The sequence below is a fragment of the Glycine max genome, chromosome 16 (genome assembly GCF_000004515.6).
Source record: "Glycine max cultivar Williams 82 chromosome 16, Glycine_max_v4.0, whole genome shotgun sequence".
NCBI classification, from domain to species: Eukaryota; Viridiplantae; Streptophyta; class Magnoliopsida; order Fabales; family Fabaceae; genus Glycine; species Glycine max.
Window position 1 is genome coordinate 2,945,544 of NC_038252.2, and position 20,802 is coordinate 2,966,345.

The following is a 20,802-nucleotide window of genomic DNA, read 5'->3' on the forward strand; positions in this document are numbered from 1 at the left end:
TGGAAAAGAAAATAAACTAACTTCCTACTACAACAATTGGTTGAGCTTCATTGGGCACGTTACTACAAGAACTGTTCTAAAAAACATACTACTGCATCGGCTCTAGAAAATATACTACATCGCTTTAGAATCGGTAGAGTATAACCGATGTAAAATGTAGAACAAATTCTATATCCATTCTTCTATAATCTGCTCATGCAGAAAGTGAAAATGAAGTTACTTTCATGATTGAAACAACGGATGTAGATATGTGGTGTAACATCTTTTATTGATTAGTTGTTTCGGAACCCATGTTGAAAGTGGTTTTGGTACGCAAAAGGTGGTAACTTCACATAAATTGATAAAGTAGTCTATTATCAGTTATTTCAAGAGCTGATGTAGAATGTAGATTTAAAAAAAAAATATTATCTTTTTATATTCATTTCAACATGTAAATTTATAATTTAATAAAGTATTCAATTAATGTTAAATGTAGTTTTTAAAAAAAAATTTATACTTTTACTCCTCGATCTAAATTATGACCAATCATACTTCTTAAATTTTTTTGTCTATTATCATTTTTAATTAATCTCTTATGCAAAATAATAACATTAATTAATTATGTAATAATAACATTAACAATGAAATGACTTATCACATCGTTAAAGAGTTTAATGAAGTAATCATATATAATATTTTTTAAATATATTATATTTTAATCTCTCATCTTCAGAATAGCTGATGTAACATTTCAAACATTTTGTTAATATTAAAAAAAAAATATTGGTATCCCATATCTTGTGGGTAGAATGCTTAAATCCACGTTGAGGCTCTGAAGAGGGTATTAGGGCCCAAATGAATGGGTCGACCTCTTAATCCAAAATAATAGAATATTTAGTGATATGATAAAAAGTACTTACAGTATTAAATAAAACTAGGGCAGTTCCTGTGTTCTGCACAGGCAAAGAACAATAAAAATCACAGTGGCCATACTTTAGTGGCAACAGAGAGATATAAATAATAAAATATTGAAATAAATTATGTGTGGACACGTGGCTAATAAAATGGAGGCCGGATGGTTTTAATAAAAGTATTGATTGACAGGGCCCAATAGGGGAGCCAATGAGTGAAAGTTGAGTCAGGTTTAAACTAATAAGGGAATATTGAGTCATTGAAAGTGCAGTATGAGATTAAGTTGGATAAACCTTAGGTCACATACACCCTCATTTGAGTGTAACCCCTTTTGTATAATTGTATGCTTCCCATTCTCCTTTCTTCAATAATAGTACCTCCTTCCCCTTATGTATTTTGAATGTGTTGTTTGTAATTATGATGTTTAGGGTTATATGAGATGTAATTTGGAGTTGTGATGAATTAGGGTTGTTTAATTTATGAGGGGTTTTAACCCTATGATATGATTGAATGGTTGTATAGAAGTAATTACATGCGTTTGGTGGGATTGGGAGAGGCTGAGACACCTCAGATGTCGTAAGTAGTGAAAAAAAGCTTTAAATCATTTTTTTCTCTCTTTGTAAAACCTCTTATTTAAATCACTTAGAAGACCAAAAGTGATGTCCTTTTAATATCAGTGTGATGAAAAATATATTTAAGCTTTAATTTTTTTTTTCACTCAAAGATCATTGGTCTAAACATAATAAATCAGATACAAATGTAAATATATTTACTAAGATAACATTTTTAAATACGCATTTATATAAATAAAAAAGATAAAAGACATGAATATAAAATTACTTATTTATTATATATATATAGCAGTTTATTAAATATTTATATACATATCTATTCGACATATTTTTCTTTGTAAAATTAAAAAATATATTAACAAATAAAATATTTTTTTTAAAAAATATATTATAAACTTAGTACTCATATAAGTTATTACATTGCACTAATACTTCTAATCGCAAGGAATTAATCGAGTAAAGTAAGATAAAATCGCACATTTAATCAATTGTAGATTTGAAAATTATATTAAAAACTAAAAAATAAAAACTCACAATTACCCCCAAATTATATTTGTAAATGTAAAAGCCATAAAAACTTATAATGGAGCATTGGTTCATTATTAAAAAGCCAAAAGAAAAAGAAAACGTAATAATAAACCCGTAAATAGAACCTAAAACCAACACAACAAAAAGCCCGTAATAATAAGTCACAAGAAAGTTACCTATAAGTTAAGAGCATATATAAACTTTAGATTTTCAAATATTTTCCATTTTCATGAAGGCAACAAAAATGTACATATAAGCTTGCCTCTCATGGGCTTAGTAGGTTATGACCTGAGTTGAGGTTTGCATAATCTACAATGGCCATTTTTTTTTTTTAATGTAGGCAACAAAGAGAAACAAATCATCAAGGAAGGGGCCTATTAGTTTTACACCATAATTCCACATACCATAACATTTTAGGCTTAAATTAAATAATTTTTAAGTACTTGATATATATTTATTTTTATTTTGAATTCTTAATAAATTTTGTTATTGTTTTAAGTTTTTAATATATTAAAATTTTTATTTTAAAATCTTATTTAAAGAGTCATTGAGATGACATCGCTTATCACTTATTTGAATGTAAGTATAAATGTATATATAACAAAAATTTTAATATATTAGATATTAAAAATAATGAAATAAAATTGTTAGGAACTCAAAATAAAAATGAGATATATATAACATATGTCAAACATATTTAAAACTATATTTTAATATAGAACTGTGATTAAAATTATTTTGAATACATGCATATCCCAATTATGTGTGTGTTTGGATATCACACAAATTGTGATGGATCCAATAAAATCACATAAAATATGTTTTTTTTTTTTAAAGCAACAAAGAAGTTGCTGCACAGCCACAAGCATCCCAAATATACTTCTCTATATTAGTGATTCGTACAGATTTAAGGCAAGAGATAGATATACAGAATAAAGGAAAGTATCATTTTTTTTTCTTTTAAGAATTATATAGACTTATACAACTTTCGTTCTCAGAACCCGGTCTGTAACTTCGTTCCGATTCAGGACCAGAAAAGGTCAAAGTGAAGGACATCACTACCTGAAAAAACACTCAATATATACAATTTTATTTATAATTTCGATAATTTGAATAAAAAAGAAAAAGTACTTCTTGCTTCAATTCTGCTGGAGGTGGCAACGCGTTTCACAATGTAGATATTTTTTTGACTGCAATCTAGATATATATTTTCATCACCAATCAGTAATGCAATAAAGTTAAGATAACAATAATTGAGATAGGTAGGGATGAATCATTCATTTATAGAATGAAGATATCTTTAGAACCGAAAAAGAAAAAGTGAGGACCACTTTTGTTCCCCATTATATGAACCCACTTCCCCACTTATTTCGTCCTTATGCATGCTCTCAGTATTCTCTTACTTTTACTTTTTTAGTCGTTGTTGGTTTTCTCAAGACTAGTAGTACACCATAGCCATATCCTCAAAAATTAAGTTTAGCTTACCAATATCAACACATATATCTCAGCTTTCTTCCATAGCATTTTCTCCTTAGCTTTCAGCACATTCAGTTTATTCCTTACTGTTTGGAATAATATTCGAGTTTTGATCATCCAATTTGAAGAACCAAAGGTTTGTTCGTTTATTTATAGCTTATATCGGTCATTTTTAATTTGTTTAAGATTGTAAGAAATTACACTCAGAAAAAAAAACGAAGTGCATTTCCGGATCCAATTTCAACTTTATGACTTTATATACAAATATTAGAAAGTTAAAGAAAACAATAAATATATATCATAGTTTAAGCCACCATTTGTAAGCTCCTTAACACTTCTTTTACTGAATTCATTGTCCAATATATAGAATAAGTACTTGTGCATACTTCATTATACAAGTAGCTTTTCTTATCTTCTGCCTATTTTATTAGATTATTTTTGTAGATTCAGTTTAATTTTTGTCGTCAGTAAAATGATATTAATAATTAATTACAATATTTTTCTTTTAATATAAATTAAATATATTTTCTCTAAAAAAATAATCAATTTATATTAAATTCCAATTTTTTTTATTTAATACCTATAATTTTTATAAAAATAATGTTATTTGTAGTTCGTTAGAATATATAGATAATCACCTATTAATAATACAATATAGATAAAATAACAATTGAGATATGAGGGAATAAACCTTCGTTTGTAAAGAACTCTGAGAAAAATATATGAACAGTTACATCCAATCACAAACTACAATAAATTTTCCAAAAATAATAAATAAAAATAAATAAATTTATCCATAAACTAAAATTTGCTTTTAAACTTTTACTTACATCATTTAAAAATTTATGTTTTTAAAGAAGTTACTATGAAAAAACTTTATAAATTTTTTTATGCATAAATTAATTTTATCTAGAGTTGATTTTTTTTCCCTTAAAAATATTTATGAAGAAAGTTATCCAAACATTATATGTGGCTCTCATTTTTTTCTCTACTTTAATTCAATTTTTTTTTCATTTATCTTCTATATTTTTTTTCCAAACAACTAAACACATTATTAAGGTTTAAATATGTTTTAATTATTGTAAAAGTTCATATTTTTTTAATTTTGATCCCTATAAATTTTTTGTTTCACTTTAGTAGGTTCCTCCAAATTTGCGCCTTTTTAATTTTGATTCCTATGAAAATGTTTATTTATTTTTCGTAAGTTTTTGTCTTTTTAATTTTAATCCTTTAAAATTTTAATTTTTTATTTTTAGCTATATAAATTTGTCCATACGAGGAATAAGATTAAAAACACACATACTTATAGAGTATATAAATAAACAAAAATCTTACAAGTAACAAAATTAAAAAAAAACACACAAATTTACCAAAACTAAAAATTAATTTTTTTTATAAGAACCAATAATTAAAAAAGGGCGAAGGTACACGCACCACAAGCATATTTAAGCCTGACCTTAAAATTATTATCTTTACAGGATCACAAACAGTCAACACAGGAAGGATCAGTTTTGTTTATATTTCCTCGTTACTTTCGTGATGGTCTCAGTATTCTTTGCTTCTTTACTCGGTGTTGGTTTTCTTCAAACTAGTAGCATGCCATCCATATCCTTAAATCATGTTTAGCATGCCAACAAATCTCAGCTTTCTTCCTTAATTAACATTTTCTCTTTTCTCACATTCAGTTTAATGCTTACCATTTGGAATAGTGACAAGACAAATCACAACTCACAGTCATCCAATTCCAATAACAGAGGTTTGTTCGGTTGTTCCTTTCTTTATAGCTTATTATATTATATTGGCTCTTTTTTTCATTTATTTAAGATTTGAAGAAATTTCACTCATACAAAGATGGATATATATGAAGTGCATGTTCAGATCTTTCAACTCTCATGGCTAATGTTACAAAAAAAATATCTATTATTTTAAGCCTTAATTTGTAGCTCTTTAACAAAACATTGATCGACAAAATGCATTTCATCCAATGATAAGCTTTAAAAGACAGCAGCTTCTAAACGAGAGGAATAGTCAGAAAGGGAAAGAAAATGTAAGGGTGATACGGACAAGCGCATATAAAGTAAAGAGGAGAAGAAATAGAACAATGGAGTAGTTGATGTGAAGAATAACAGCTTTGCACTTCCTTAGTTTGTGTCACAACTAAGGTAAGATCCTTAATATTGGAAAAAATCTTCTCAGCCGGGGTTGACAGGAGATAATATCAAAACGGAGGATAACTCTGCTTATAAGAATTAATTTTTGAAATTGAGTTAAATTTAAATTCATATTTTAATATCATATTAGAGTTTATTTTAAATCTATTTAAATGATTATCCACCATATTACTTGTGATGTTTTAATTGCTTTTAAATGAGTAGTGATATATACTTTCATTATTTAACTAAATGCTTTACAACGAACATCCTTTGTGTCTGTGGGGAGTGTATTAGCAAGAAGGGAAGAGGGTAAATAGCAATCGCCTCCCAAGTTATATTTTGTTAGAATTTATCAGTTTGCTGGTGTTTGTGGAAATAAAAGCTAAATTCTTTTCTGCTCCAAAATATACATTCAAACTTGATATCTTTATTATGTTTTTTTATTAAGTTTTTCATATCTTCATATTACTACCTAATATTTATTTTTTTTAACTAAGTACCTAAAAAGAATTTCAATTTCATTTTACTACTTGTCATTAGTCATTTTTCGTTAAGTGATAATGTGGTAGGTATTTGACAAAAAATAAATTTTTAGGTGGTAATCTAAAAATAACTTATTTTTCAAGTATGAAAAACTTATTTAATATATGACATGAAAAACTTATTTAAATAATATATAATTGGTGTTTTGCTTTCAAACTTAATATCTTTATTATATTTTTTTAATTAAGCTTTTTTATATCTTCATATTACTACCTAATATTTATTTTTTCAACTAAGTACCTGAAAAAAAAATTCAATTTCATTTGACAAAAATAATTTTTTAGGTGGTAATTTAAAAATGACTTATTTTTCAAGTGTAAAAAACTTATTTAATATATGACACAAAAAACTTATTTAAATCATATATAATTAGTGTTTTATCGTCTATGAAATGTGTACACATTTAACATGTTATGTACTTCTCCTACACTATTCTCTTGATCCAATATATATATCTCACTACTTGATTTTGTTGGGTTGTTTTTTTAACTTTGTCTACTTATGAAATATTATTAAATATACGTATCTTAACTCTTTAATTTCACCTTTAATATTATTTTATTAATATAATTATGTTGATTAAATATGATAAATTGATAAGTGAGTTATTGTAAAATTCAAATAATATTTTTTTATTTCTACCAATAAAAAATATCTTAATAATTTAATGTATTTCTTATTTTGAATAAGGAATTATCTTAAAAAATAAATAGGATAATTTTTTTTTAAGTCTATATAAAAGTAAATTACATGTGTGTTCATCAAGTTATTTTAATTGATTTTAAATTTTTTGACAAGTTTACAAATGTTTATCAAATAAAAGTGTTTGAGAAATGATTTTTTCTTATTGATTTATAAGATTTTCTTTTAAACATAACTTAAATTTACGACTATCATTTTTATTTTTATTTTCAATATAATAATAAAATTTATCATTTATCATTTTATCTGAACTTAAATTATTTATTTTGATAAAACTCTTCTTTATTATTTGTAAACTAAAAAATTATTTTTTAGATTAACTTAAATAAGTTTTTCATATCGAAAAAAAAATAGTTTTATTTTTTTATTTGTCATTGATTTCCTTCAGTTGACAGACGAAGTGTCATGTTATCACGACTAATCAATGACACATCAATATTACTTCATTGAAGTCGATGATGTGATAACGAGATATTTGTGATCAGACATGATGACGTGATACCCCATTTGTCACGTCATCATTTAAAAAAAGATGATTAACGGAGTAAAATGAAATTGAAAATTTTTGTACACACTGTTAACAAAAATGAATGTACTTGGTACTAATCTGAATGCGACCAATATTGCATGTATGAAAAATTTAATTAAGTCTTTTTTTAATGCCTTTATAATTTTTAACACATGGTTGCTTGATTTGGTTTTAGCAAATGTACTTGGATTTTTGATTGGTCAAATGTAATTTACTTTCCTAATTAGTTCTTGGCTGATATGTTTCCACTCTTCATTTTGTTGGAAAAGAGATGTAGTTGTACCTAGTACAACAAAATCAAGCTCAAAGCATGGATGCTGTGTCGTCCGCACTAATAGAGCCGGTAACTAATTCTGTGTTGGATCTGGTTAAAAAGCATGTGGATTACATCCGTTACAGGCAAAACGTTGGTGAACTAGACGAGCGTGTTGAACAGCTTGAACATGAAAAAGCAAGGGTAGATCATCAATGTAATAGAGCTGTCAAAAATGGACACAACATTGAAGTTAAGGCTAGAGAATGGTCACGGCAAGTGGGTGAATTCAAGACAGAAGTGGAGAACTATAAGAATGATGAAGGCCACAGAAAGGCAGGGTTAACCAATTGTTTATTTCCTTACTTTAGGTATAGACTAGGCAGACTAGCAAAGAAGAAGGCAGTTGAGGGTAAAAAGCTAATCGATGGTTGCCCCAAGCCTGATGAAATTGCTTTTCGGGGAAACGTAACATTTAATGATGCCATTTTGTCTAATACTGATCTTATGGAATTTGATTCTAGAAAATCCATAATGGAAGACATAATGGAAAAACTTGAAGATCCCACTGTGAAAATGATTGGAGTGCATGGCCCAGGTGGGGTGGGTAAGAGCACTTTAATCAAAGCAATTGCTGGCAGTGCTCAAGTCAAGAAACTGTTTAATGTGGTGGCTTTTTCAGAAATAACAGCCAATCCCAATGTAAAAAAAATCCAGGAAGATATTGCTTACGTGTTAGGATTGACATTGGAAGGGGAAGGTGAGAATGTGAGAGCTGATTCTCTAAGGAGGAGGCTAAAGCAAGAGAAGGACAATACCCTTATAATCTTGGATGACCTTTGGGACAGATTAGACTTGAATAAGTTAGGCATTCCACTTGATGATGACATGAATGGTCTAAAAATGAAGGGGGCTAGAATACCAGATGAAATGTCCCGCACTAGTAAAGAAAAATCTCTTGATGATTATAAGGGGTGCAAAATTCTGCTAACTTCAAGGGATACAACTGTATTGTCTGAGAAGATGGCTGTTAAGTCAATTTTCGGGGTAAAGGAATTAGAAGAAGCGGAAGCTATGAGGTTGTTAAAGAAGGTGACTGGAATACCTGATCAAATGTCCCACTCTAAACAAGAAATTGTTAGGAAGTACTGTGCAGGGATACCCATGGCTATTGTTACAGTTGGAAGGGCATTAAGAAACAAGAGCGAGTCAGTGTGGGAAGCTACGCTAGATAAACTCAAAAGGCAAGAACTGGTGGGAGCACAATACTCTATGGAGATTTCAGTAAAAATGAGTTACGACCATCTAGAAAATGAGGAGCTCAAGTCCATTTTCTTACTTTGTGCTCAAATGGGTCATCAACCCCTAATTATGGACTTGGTGAAGTATTGCTTTGGTTTGGGTATACTTGAAGGGGTCTACTCGCTTAGGGAAGCTCGGGACAAAATAAATATATGGATTCAAAAGCTTAAACACTCGGGTTTGGTGATGTTGGACGAAAGTTCCAGCATTCATTTCAATATGCATGACATGGTTCGAGATGCTGCTTTATCTATAGCACACAAGGAGAAAAATGTTTTTACTTTGAGAAATGGCAAACTTGATGATTGGCCTGAACTCGAGAGGTGCACTTCTATTTCTATATGCAACAGTGATATCATTGATGAGCTTCCTAATGTTATAAATTGTCCTCAACTTAAATTTTTCCAAATTAACAGCGATGATCCATCTGTAAAAATACCTGAGAGTTTTTTTAATGAAATGAAAAAACTCAGAGTATTAATATTGACTGGTATTCATCTAGAAAGCTTACCACCTTCAATCCAATGCCTATCAAACCTCAGATTACTTTGTTTGGAGCGATGCATTTTAGATGGCAACTTATCCTTCATAGGAGAGCTGAAAAAATTAAGAATTCTCAGTTTTTCTGGATCTCAACTTAAAAAATTGCCAGCTGAGTTATGTTGCTTAGATAAGTTGCAACTACTTGACATCAGCAATTGTTCCCTAGTGGAGATGATTCCACGTAATCTTATATCGAGGCTAATTTCTTTAGAAGAGTTGTATATCAGAAAGAGCTTGATCAAAAAATTGACTGGAGGAGAGACAAACCGAAGTCGATTTTCATTTCTTCCTGAGCTAAAGCATTTGCATCAATTGAAAGTGGTGGACTTATGCATCCCATGTGCTGAAGTTTTGCCGAAGGACTTGTTCTTTGACAAGTTAAATGATTACAAGATCGTGATTGGAGGCTTTGAGACGCTTTTAGTTGGAGATTTCAGGATGCCTAATAAGTACGAAGCATTCAGATCTTTGGCGTTGCAGCTGAAGGACAGAACTGACAATATTCATTCCCAGACCGGGATGAAATTATTGTTTAAAGGAGTTGAAAATTTGTTGTTGGGAGAGCTAAGTGGTGTTCAAAATGTTATTGATGAGTTGAATTTGGATGGATTTCCCTGTCTGAAACACTTATCTATCACAAATAATGATGGCATCAAATATATCAACTCAATGGATTTGTCTCATTCTCGAGATGTTTTTCCCAATTTGGAATCTCTATGTCTCAACAAACTGACGAACATAGAAATGATATGTCGCAGTCCAGTTACAGTTGACTCATTTGCCAAATTAAAAACCATCAAGGTCATGGGGTGTACCTGTTTGAAGAATCTCTTCTCCTTTTACAAGGATAAATTTGTTTCTAGTCTTGAAACAATTGATGTTTCTGATTGTGATTCTTTAAAGGAGATCTTTGAAATACTAGTAAATCCTGACAAGGTTGAGTTTCTTAAGTTGCACTCTTTGACACTGCAGTCGTTGCCATTATTTACTAGTTTTTATAATTACAGAGTAGAGGGACCTTCTGAATCTCAACTGACAAAAGCTCAAACAGTAGAGAGGGATGAGAAAGAAATTACTATTGCACAAGATGAACGTAGTGGCATGGCTCCCCCTCTCTTTGGTGAACTGGTATATGATATTGCATACTTTTCCTTTAATTTTAATTTATTTGTCATCAGTTTTTTTTTTAAATTGTTATAATTATATTAACTGTATACGTGCTTGCTTGCAGGTTGAAATTCCAAACTTAGAGAGCTTGAATTTATCCTCAGTCAGTATCCATAAGATATGGAGTGACCAACCACTGTCAAGTTTCTGCTTTCATAGCTTAGTAAAATTAGTTGTGAAAGGTTGTGATAATTTGAGATATTTATGTTCATTGTCTGTGGCTAGTGGTTTGAAGAAACTGAAAGGACTCTTCGTAAGTGAGTGTCCGTTGATGGAGAAGATTTTTGAGACTGAAGGAAATAGTGCAGACAAAAAGGTGTGTATAGGTGTGAATAAGTAAATTTTTATAGTTGACTGAATGTTATGTAAATATGTACATTTCTTCATCACACTCATTTATGTGCATTTCTGTTAAGTTTCGTTGCCAAATAATGGCTTGTTTGCATCAAAGTGCAGGTCTGCGTCTTTCCTAAGTTGGAAGAAATCCACCTCAGTAAAATGAATATGTTAACAGACATATGGCATGCTGAAGTGATGAGTGCAGATTCCTTTTCTAGTCTCATTTCTGTGCACATATATGGGTGCAAAAAAATAGATAAGATTTTTCCGAGTCACATGGAAGGATGGTTTGCAAGTTTGAACAGCTTGAAGGTTTATGATTGTGAGTCAGTAGAAGTGATTTTTGAAATCAAAGATTCTCAGCAAGTAGATGTATCTTCTGCGATAGACACAAATTTGCAGCTTATTGAAGTATGGAGTCTCCCAAACTTGAAGCTAGTGTGGAGCACAGATCCAGGAGGAATTCTTAACTTCAAAAGACTGCGGAGTATACAGGTTGATGACTGTGATAAACTGAGGAATGTCTTTCCAGCATCTGTGGCCAAAGATGTTCGAAAGCTTGAATCCATGTCGGTGATGAGCTGTGAGGGAATGCTAGAGATCGTTGAAGATGAATCAGAAACAAACAATGAAACATTAATGTTTCCTGAACTAACCAACATGAAATTATATAGCCTATCAAACCTCAAGCGTTTCTACAAGGGGAAGCATTTTATAGAATGTCCAAGATTGAAGAAGTTGACAATGGGCCGTTGTGAGAAGCTTAAAACATTCCCAATAGAAACCAGTGAAACCACAAACGAAGAAGTAAAACCAGTTTTCTCAGCTGAAAAGGTAAGGAATATATTCCATTACAGTCATTGATATCAAGATAAAACAAAATGCTCAATCTTCTTTTACCATGTCTTGCATATGAAGAGGATCCTTTGAGTTATAGTTTTTTTTTTTTTTTTTTTATAGAGAAAATGTGTAATGTAATGTGAAAAATTTACACATAAGTTCATTTAATCATAATTGTGATAAGTTTGTTAGTTTTTAAAATAACTATTTTAAAATAATTTAAATGATGATATGTGATTAGACGATGATGTAAAATTATTTTACACTATTAATTCATAAATATTAAATTCTTTTTTTATTAATTTAAATTTTTTTAACTGTTCAATAAATAATTTTTTAATTAAATTTTAGTTCTAATTCTTACTGTGTTTTCTACTAGTAATCTTATATTATATCTTATAATATTTTTAATCAAATTTAAAATAAAATAAAGATAACATAACTTAACTACATTGTCATATTTCATTATGTTGATTAGTGTATTGGATACAATATTTTAAAATAACAACATAATCATAAAAATAAACACTACACTATAAATAATATTAAAAAATATAGAAAAAATAATATACTCTTCTCATTTGTATAACAAGATCAATATATATATATATATATATATATATATATATATATATATATATATATATATATATAGATATATATATATATAGATATATATATATCTTGAAGTATAATATTAAAATGATAAAATAAATATAATAAATAAATTAAAGTGCATAGTATAATGTAAAAATATATATCCAATAATAATAGAAAAATAAAATAAAATCATATTGTTAAGAGAAACAAAAATAATAATAAAACCTATCTAATGTAAAAAGAAAATTAAAAAAATAATAACTATTTTAAAAATAAAAAAGAGAATAATATATATATATATATATATATATATATATATATATATATATATATATATATATGAAATTAGAAGTTAATTAACATTTTAAAAAATATTACTCCCTTCGTTCCATAGTAATCATCATGTAAAAAGAAAAAAAAATCTCAAAATAATTATCATTTTAATTTTTCAATATAATCTTAATTTTTTTTTTCACTTATATTTTTTATAATATTAACGATGTGAGCTAAAAAACAAAAATAAATTAATTTTGTAAAATTATTATTTAATTTTAATAATGAATTAATTTTTTTTGTTTACATAGAATAACTTAGGATGATAGTTATAATGGGATAAAGAGAGTAATGTCTCAAACAATATTACATATTATTAAAATAAACTTGTTTGTCAAACATAATTAAAAAAGTCAAACAAATTTTTTAATTAATAAAAAAAGTTTTATGATACTATCTGGCATTTATTTAGATATTTATATTGAATATCAACAATAAAAAATTAAAAAAAAATGTCTAGACATACAAAAACTCATACAATAATTTATTCAATTATTTTTGTATTCTTCTCTCCCTATCAAGCTATTTATTAATATACATATCATATTGTGTTAATTTTCTCTCTTTTTCTTTTGTATTAGTAATATTTGTTACTCCAATGGAAACAAATCAATATTTTTCATAAACCATTGCAATCCAATAGAAACTACAAAAACTAAACCAAAAAGTCAAAAAATCAAATAAATGAATGGGTTATGAGGGTGCTCGACCATGGATAAGCATACGATATATACATATAAAAGTAACTTCCTTCTTCACTGTAATTATTTTTTGTTTCATTTTTCTCTAGGTAATCCCCAACTTGGAGTATATGGATATTTGCTTTGACGAAGCGCAGAATTGGTTATCAACCAACACCATGAAGTACCGAATGCACTCTTTAAAAGAGCTTTGGGTGAGATCAGTAAAAAGTGGTGAACTTCTCCGTCTGATTCTGTACAGAATGCCAAATCTAGAAAAGTTACTATTGGATGACTTTGACTCTCAACATTTGCTTAAATTGACATCAGTGCCATGTTTGGGAACCGTATTACAACTGAAGGAATTGGTTTTGCAGGATTCAAAGATAAAGGATTTAGGATTTGAACGAGAGCCAGTTCTACAGAGACTAGAGCTTTTGAGCTTACATGTGTGCCGCAAATTGAGCAATTTGGCTCCTCCCTCGGTATCATTGGCTTACTTGACAAATTTGGAAGTAAGTCTTTGTCGTGGATTAAATTTTTTAATGGCATCCTCGACGGCCCGAAGCTTGGTTCAACTTAAGAGCATGAGGGTTATTTATTGTGATAATGTAAAGGAAATAGTAACCATTGATGAAAATAAAGAAGGCAGAGTGATGGAAATTGAATTCAGCAAATTGATTACTATAGAACTTCAAGAGCTCAGAAACCTCACAAGTTTTTGCAGTTACAAGAACTGTGAATTTAAATTCCCGTCATTGGAAATGTTGATTGTGGATGGATGCCCCATGATGGAAACATTCACCGAGAATCGCACAACAGCTCCAAAGTTACAAAATATATTTGCTTTTGAAGGAGAAAAGGAATCGAGATGGGAGTGGGAAGGTGACTTGAATGCCACCATACAAAAAGATTTTAAAAATAAGGTACTTATTTATTTTTTTAATTAATACAAATTCTCATAATTTTATGAACGTTGTTTCTTCTTTCAATAGATAGAAAAAATTACCTGTCATGATTGGAAATTATAAATGCTTGTTTTTGGCTTAAGATGCTTTAGTTAGTAAGTTTAATTTTCTTTTTAGAGGCAAAAAGAAGATTCATTAAAATCAAGTGACCAGGATCGAAGCACAAGGTGTGCGCAACTACAATGACAAAAGATACAAAAGATTAGTCTCACTGCAACCAAACTGCAACGTCCCTAAAATGTGACCCTCCTTGTACAAATTAAAGCCAAAATATGGTATGGTCATACATATAAAAACAAGCAAATATATGCATGAATGAGACTCTCATATTATTCGCTGTAATATTTTGCCACCATCAATATACATAAAACTGAACTAGAGGCTTCCAAAGACGAGAAAAGGAAACACGATACCATCCAAATAAATCCCCCTCATGTTATTGTAGTCTCTTTCCTTATTTGAGTAACTATATTTTTTTCCCACCTCTCTCCAACAGTTCAACACAATAACGGTTTGAGGACTCAATTAGCCTCCTTGTCTCGCAACATAGCTGCACAATGATATGATAAACCTCACTTCAAATCCCATTGTGAACTATTTTTGGCCATAATAACAACCAATCTTCCGAAATCAGAAACTTGTTGAGTCTACTCATGGGTGACCCATCTGATCATGATTTTTGTATCTAATCATGATTTCTCACATGAAAGAGCTTAAGTTGATTAACTTAACTCCTAATTTCTTAACAAGTCAAGATAAACCATTTGAATTCAATAACAAAGATTAAAAAGTATAATAAGTGTTATTCTTTTTTTAGATATAACACGCATTAGAAGCTACTTTCAAATCTTAATTAATTAAAAAGTATTTCACAATGTCATTTTAAACTATAAAACATGTATATATGGGTGATCAATCCATAAACACAAGCAATAAAAAATGAAAAGAAGCAATAACACATAAATTAATACTAAATAAATATAAGGACTAATTACATGAGAGTATGTTTAGTACACTAATTCTCCAACAATAAATATACTAGTCTCTCATTGTCATGAGATACATTAAAATACAAAAATAAAAAAGAGAAAATGAAGAAAAATGGAGTGGGTGAGAGCTCTCCAGCCTCCACACACAATCCACACAATCCTAGGTTGATGCTTCCTCTCTTCCAATGATAAAAATGTCTTAAATAGGTGGAGGATTTCTATTTTGTCTTTTTTGCATTTGCTGGCCAAGCGAATTAAAATTAAGTTGAATTCTTTGACAACGAGGTTTGCTCGCTTTGTGAATATACTACTCGCATAGCCTACAAAAGTTCTCGCTTAGCCTACAAGTTTCCACGTGTCCTTCCTCTAACGTCCTTTTCCTTGTTGAGAGACTGGATTGACTTGCTAAGTGAGCAATCTTCATTTTCAATTCCTCAGCTCCTTTTCAAGGCCCACTAAGTCTCTAAAAAACACAATAAAAACCTAATGAAATTCCTAAAATTAACCACATGAAAAATAAATCCTCAGAGAAGGTAAATCATCCTAACTAAATGGTATCAAACAAAGCAATAGTGAAAAGAAAGTGAGATAATTGTTGTAAAATTCAAAGTGCAAATATAAGTAAGCACTACAATTATCACAATGTTATCTTTAAATTACACATAAGACATTTTTAAAACATATTCTCTAATTTGATTATAATTTATTAAAAATTACAAAATCTAGAAAAAATCATTAAATATCATGTGAGATCCACAAAATTTTTTATTTTTAACAAATTTTAACTAATCAGAAATAATGTATTAAAAATGTGTTAGATGGTATATTCTTAGCATTTCTCATATTTTATTGCAATTTTTAATGAAAGTAAACAGTTCAATAATATTTGATATTACGAAAATGAAACAAAATTCTAAATCTCAATTCTTACGGGGACTCAAATAGTTAATGTCATATTATTATTCATTCTTTTGCACGCATGTGCAGCTTTTGGAGTATGCACGAAGTGAATCATATCTTATTCTCCGCGATAGCCCAGTACAAAAGATATGGCATGGCTCACTGTCGATCCCAGACTCGTGCTTCAGTAACTTGGGCACCTTGATTGTTGGCGGCTGCCAATTTTTATCCGATGCAGTGCTACCCTTCAATTTACTTCCTTTATTACCTAAATTGGAAGAATTGGAAGTTAAAAACTGTGAATATGTGAAAACCATATTTGATGTGAAGTATATAACCCAAGACAGAAAAATGACAACTATGGGAGCAACCAGCATCCCCCTCCCTTTTCCCCTTAAGAAATTGACTTTATCGGAGCTGCCAAATCTGGAGAATGTTTGGAATGAACATCCTCATAGAATTCCAAGGATGCAACTTTTACAAGAAGTATATGTTGACAATTGTAAACGCCTTGCTAGTGTGTTTCCCACATCGGTAGCCAAAGATCTTCTGAAACTTGAAAATCTAGTTGTGAAACACTGTGAGGGGTTGATGGCAGTTGTTGCAGAGCATAATGCAGATCCAAAAGGAACAAATCTAGAGCTAACGTTCCCCAGTGTGAAGTCATTGACGCTATGGGATTTGCCGAAGTTCAACTATAATGGTATATATTGCATTCATGATGCAACAAAAATAATTGAGGTTCGAACTTTATTCTCATTGATTCTTACTCATGTCATTTTACTTTATCATATATCGTGTGTTAAAGTTGCTCAAATCTTTATAAACAATCTCCTAGCAACCATATAAGATTTTTCATTATTTTCTTCTCCAAAGAACTACTACAAAAACTCCCTATCTCATTTATATATATGGTTTTTAAGTAAACTTTTTTCTTTTAAATTGACTTGTGTGCACCTTTTTTATTTTTTAAATAGTTAATTGTCATCAATTATCAGACATCTTTTAGCGTTGTAGTTCATTATTTCAATTATATATAAAAGAGCTGGATCTATAACTGCCCTAACCAACCTGTGTTTGCTTGGTTATTGGTTTCTCTTCATAGCTTACACCCAACTTACAACATCTAACACTCGGTCAAAACGAACTCAAGATGATTTTGCATGGAGAAATTCAGGGGAACCATTTAAACAAGTTAAAAGTTCTAACTCTGTGCTTTCATGTTGAGTCCGATGTATTTCCACATGGATTTCTACAACCGGTGCCTAATATAGAGGAGCTTGTGGTGTGTGATGGATCCTTCAAGGAGATTTTCTGCCTTCAAAGTCCTAATGTGGATGATACTACTCTCCTATCACAACTGAAAGTGTTACGCTTGGAGTCCCTTCCAGAGCTCGTTTCCATTGGGTCACTAAATTTGGTACCATGCACAATGTCTTTCTCCAATCTGACAAAGTTGAAAGTAAAAAGTTGCAATAGCCTGCTATGTTTGTTCACATCCTCAACAGCCAAAAATTTAGCTCAACTCCAAAATATGGAGATAGAATTTTGTGAATCAATTAAAGAGATAGTGTCTAAGGAGGGGGATGAATCACATGAGGATGAGATAACATTTCCGCAGCTCAATTGTTTGGTACTTAAAGACTTACCAGATCTCAGAAGCTTCTACGAAGGGAGTTTAAGTTTCCCATCTTTGGAGAAATTGTCAGTAATCAAATGCCACGGGATGGAAACTTTATGTCCGGGTACCCTAAAAGCAGACAAGTTGCTAGGAGTTCAATTAAAGAGCGGGTACTCAGATGTCATGCCATTGGAAATTGATCTCAAGTCTACCATACGGAAGGCATTTCTAGCAGAGGTATGTGTACAACTTTTTTTATTCAGCGTTTTTATTGTTGTTATAAGATACCTTTTCGGATGGAAAGTGCATGTTATTCGTTAGCAATCATCACATACCCAACTTTTTGATAAGGAAAGCTCATGAATTTAATAGTTTTCCTTGTAAATAACTCCCAAATTGAAAGCAATAAATATGTGTGTATTTTTTTTTTTTTATACATGGTTAAGAAAATCAGTAAATCTGGGTTTGATTGATAAGTATGCTATGTGGAAAAGATTAGTGAATATGATGTTACCTGATTAAGAGTTTGATCTCAAAGTTTGTGCATATGAAAGAATAATTTATTAAGTGAGGATTAATCCTTTAAATAGATTTTTATACCTCTGAAGAATTAATATCGAACTTTTGATTAGAGATATCACAAATTCACTCAAAAGATTAGTTATAGTTTTAATTTTTGAAAATAGAGTTTATTATTTCTTAATTAAATTTCTAGAAATCTCTAGAGAGAAAAAACTATCATTGCGTGTACTCATGATAACGTTAGAATGAATGTTCTGTTCTGGAATCAGTTAATTGATAACCACCATCTTTAGGCGGTGAAGTACCTATATACATCACCGGTTAAAACCTTTGAATCATTTTCCAAGTTAGCCTTCACAACAGTCTGAGATCCCCCACTCTCCTAGCTGTGACTCAACTCTATTGACAATGAGGGAAAATTCTGAGGGACATTTACCTTTGTGAATCGTGATCCTGAAGCAAAGAATACTTTTGAGATGAATAATAATGTTTTGATTCCACAAGTCAACTCTAATAGTAATATCCACAAGTCAACTACAGAGTTTTTTCTTCTTTATTTTATTTAATCCTTGTTTCTCTCATTTACCCTCACCACCTGCCTAACAGATCCAGTAATGCGACGAAAATAAATGATAAAACGGAACACCTTGCCTTAAAAAAAGTCTTCTTTAGAAGTTCACACACAACCAGCTACTTAGAACACTTTTCAGTTTTCACACTTTACTTGATCTCCTTGTATTCCTATTTTTTATTATTTACTTCTCCCAGAACTAACTTGGTTTTGTTTCCGGTGGACAGAGAATGCCATGATAAGTGTTACAGGTAGACCAATAAAATTTAGGTGCTGATTTTGATTTGTTAGTAGTAATGAACAGGTTTAAGAAACATTGTGATGGTTTGGGTTGTTAAGAAAGGCACAGAGAGAGAGGAAGTGAAAATTTTAGTGTCCAAGTTCACATCGTCCACTCCACATGTTGCGGAAAATAGTTAGAAGGCACACACACAATAGGGTGAAGGAAGAAACCTAAATATTAATAATAATTGAGATGCCAAAACCAAGAAATGGGATGGTCTGATGGAATCATTTCAAAACAATTTCAATAAAATAAGGCAAGGTCATCATTGAATTTCATGCAAGTTTGTCATGATCAATACTAGACCTAAAATCCTCTAAACCCAGCAAAACTACAATTTTTTATTGAAGTGTTAGTACAAACAAATTTGGATGTTATGTTCTAAATCCCAATTGGTATTGACCCTCGTAAATAATTAATTTCATATTTTTATCTATTTTTTTGCATGTGCAGATTTCAAAGTCTGCACGCCAGGTATCAGATCTTAGACTCAGAAATAATCCACTGCAAAAGATATGGCAAGGCTCACTACCAATCCCAGATTTGTGCTTCAGTAAATTGCACTCCTTGATTGTGGACGGCTGCCAATTTTTATCAGATGCAGTACTACCTTTCAATTTACTTCGTTTGTTAACTGAATTGGAAACATTGGAAGTTCGAGACTGCGATTCTGTGAAAACCATATTTGATGTGAAATGTACAAGACAAGACAGAATAATGACAACTATGGAACCAACCATCTTCCCCCTCCCTTTTCCTCTCAAGAAATTGGTTTTACAGCGGCTGCCAAATCTGGAGAACGTTTGGAATGACGACCCTCATAGAATTCTCAGGATGCAACTTCTACAGCAAGTACATGTTGAGAAATGTGAAAACCTTACTAGTGTGTTTCCTGCAACAGTAGCCAAAGATATTGTGAAACTTGAAAATCTAGTTGTGCAACACTGTGAGGGATTGATGGCTATTGTTGCAGAGGATAATGCAGATCCCAACGGAACAAATCTTGAGCTTACATTCCTCTGCCTGACGTCACTCACGATATGTGATTTGCCAGAGTTAAAGTGTTTTTTGCAGTGTGACATGTTGAAGACATTTTCACATGTAGAACCAAATACTAAAAATCAAATCTGTATTGAAAAGGTACCATTGCTTTTACAGGTTTGTTCTTGCTGTAGGATCTGGACCGGTGCCTGCAAAATGAACTTAATTGCTTTACTACTATTATATGAATTCAATTGACATCATTAGTTTCTTTACTACTTAATCGTGTTGGTGATATTTGACTGGTACATGCTGTTAAAATAAATAAAAAAATATTTGTAAAAATCACATTTATACAGTAATTCTGTTTTCTATCTTCTATGTGTATTAACTCCCATTTTTCTACACAAGTCAAATATACACATACTCTAGAATATTGATCATGATGTATTTATAAAGGAACATGTTGCATTCACGATACAGCAATGTACATTTAAGCTTTATGCCCATTAATAC

At 30.3% G+C, this 20,802-nt stretch overlaps 1 protein-coding gene across 7 annotated transcripts in view; it reads left to right on the forward strand.

The window, feature by feature from the left end:
- The first annotated feature begins 3,366 nt into the window (after nucleotides 1-3,366).
- Nucleotides 3,367-20,802, forward strand: part of LOC100811732 (uncharacterized) — a 46,744-nt gene continuing 29,308 nt past the window's right edge. Inside the window, exons 1-9 of one of the 7 annotated variants that reach the window (XM_041010756.1) lie at nucleotides 3,375-3,603; nucleotides 4,946-5,223; nucleotides 7,664-10,620; nucleotides 10,724-10,975; nucleotides 11,116-11,832; nucleotides 13,562-14,377; nucleotides 16,396-17,049; nucleotides 17,414-18,166; nucleotides 19,759-20,463. In XM_041010756.1, the coding sequence (XP_040866690.1) occupies nucleotides 7,705-10,620; nucleotides 10,724-10,975; nucleotides 11,116-11,832; nucleotides 13,562-14,377; nucleotides 16,396-17,049; nucleotides 17,414-18,166; nucleotides 19,759-20,463 (6,813 nt within the window). In that variant the 5' untranslated portion in view covers nucleotides 3,375-3,603; nucleotides 4,946-5,223; nucleotides 7,664-7,704. Of the gene's footprint in view, nucleotides 3,604-4,945; nucleotides 5,224-5,459; nucleotides 5,630-7,663; nucleotides 10,621-10,723; nucleotides 10,976-11,115; nucleotides 11,833-13,561; nucleotides 14,378-16,395; nucleotides 17,050-17,413; nucleotides 18,167-19,758; nucleotides 20,464-20,802 lie in introns of all 7 variants that reach the window. The other 6 variants (XM_041010758.1, XM_041010757.1, XM_041010752.1 and 3 more) reach the window with 6 other exon arrangements.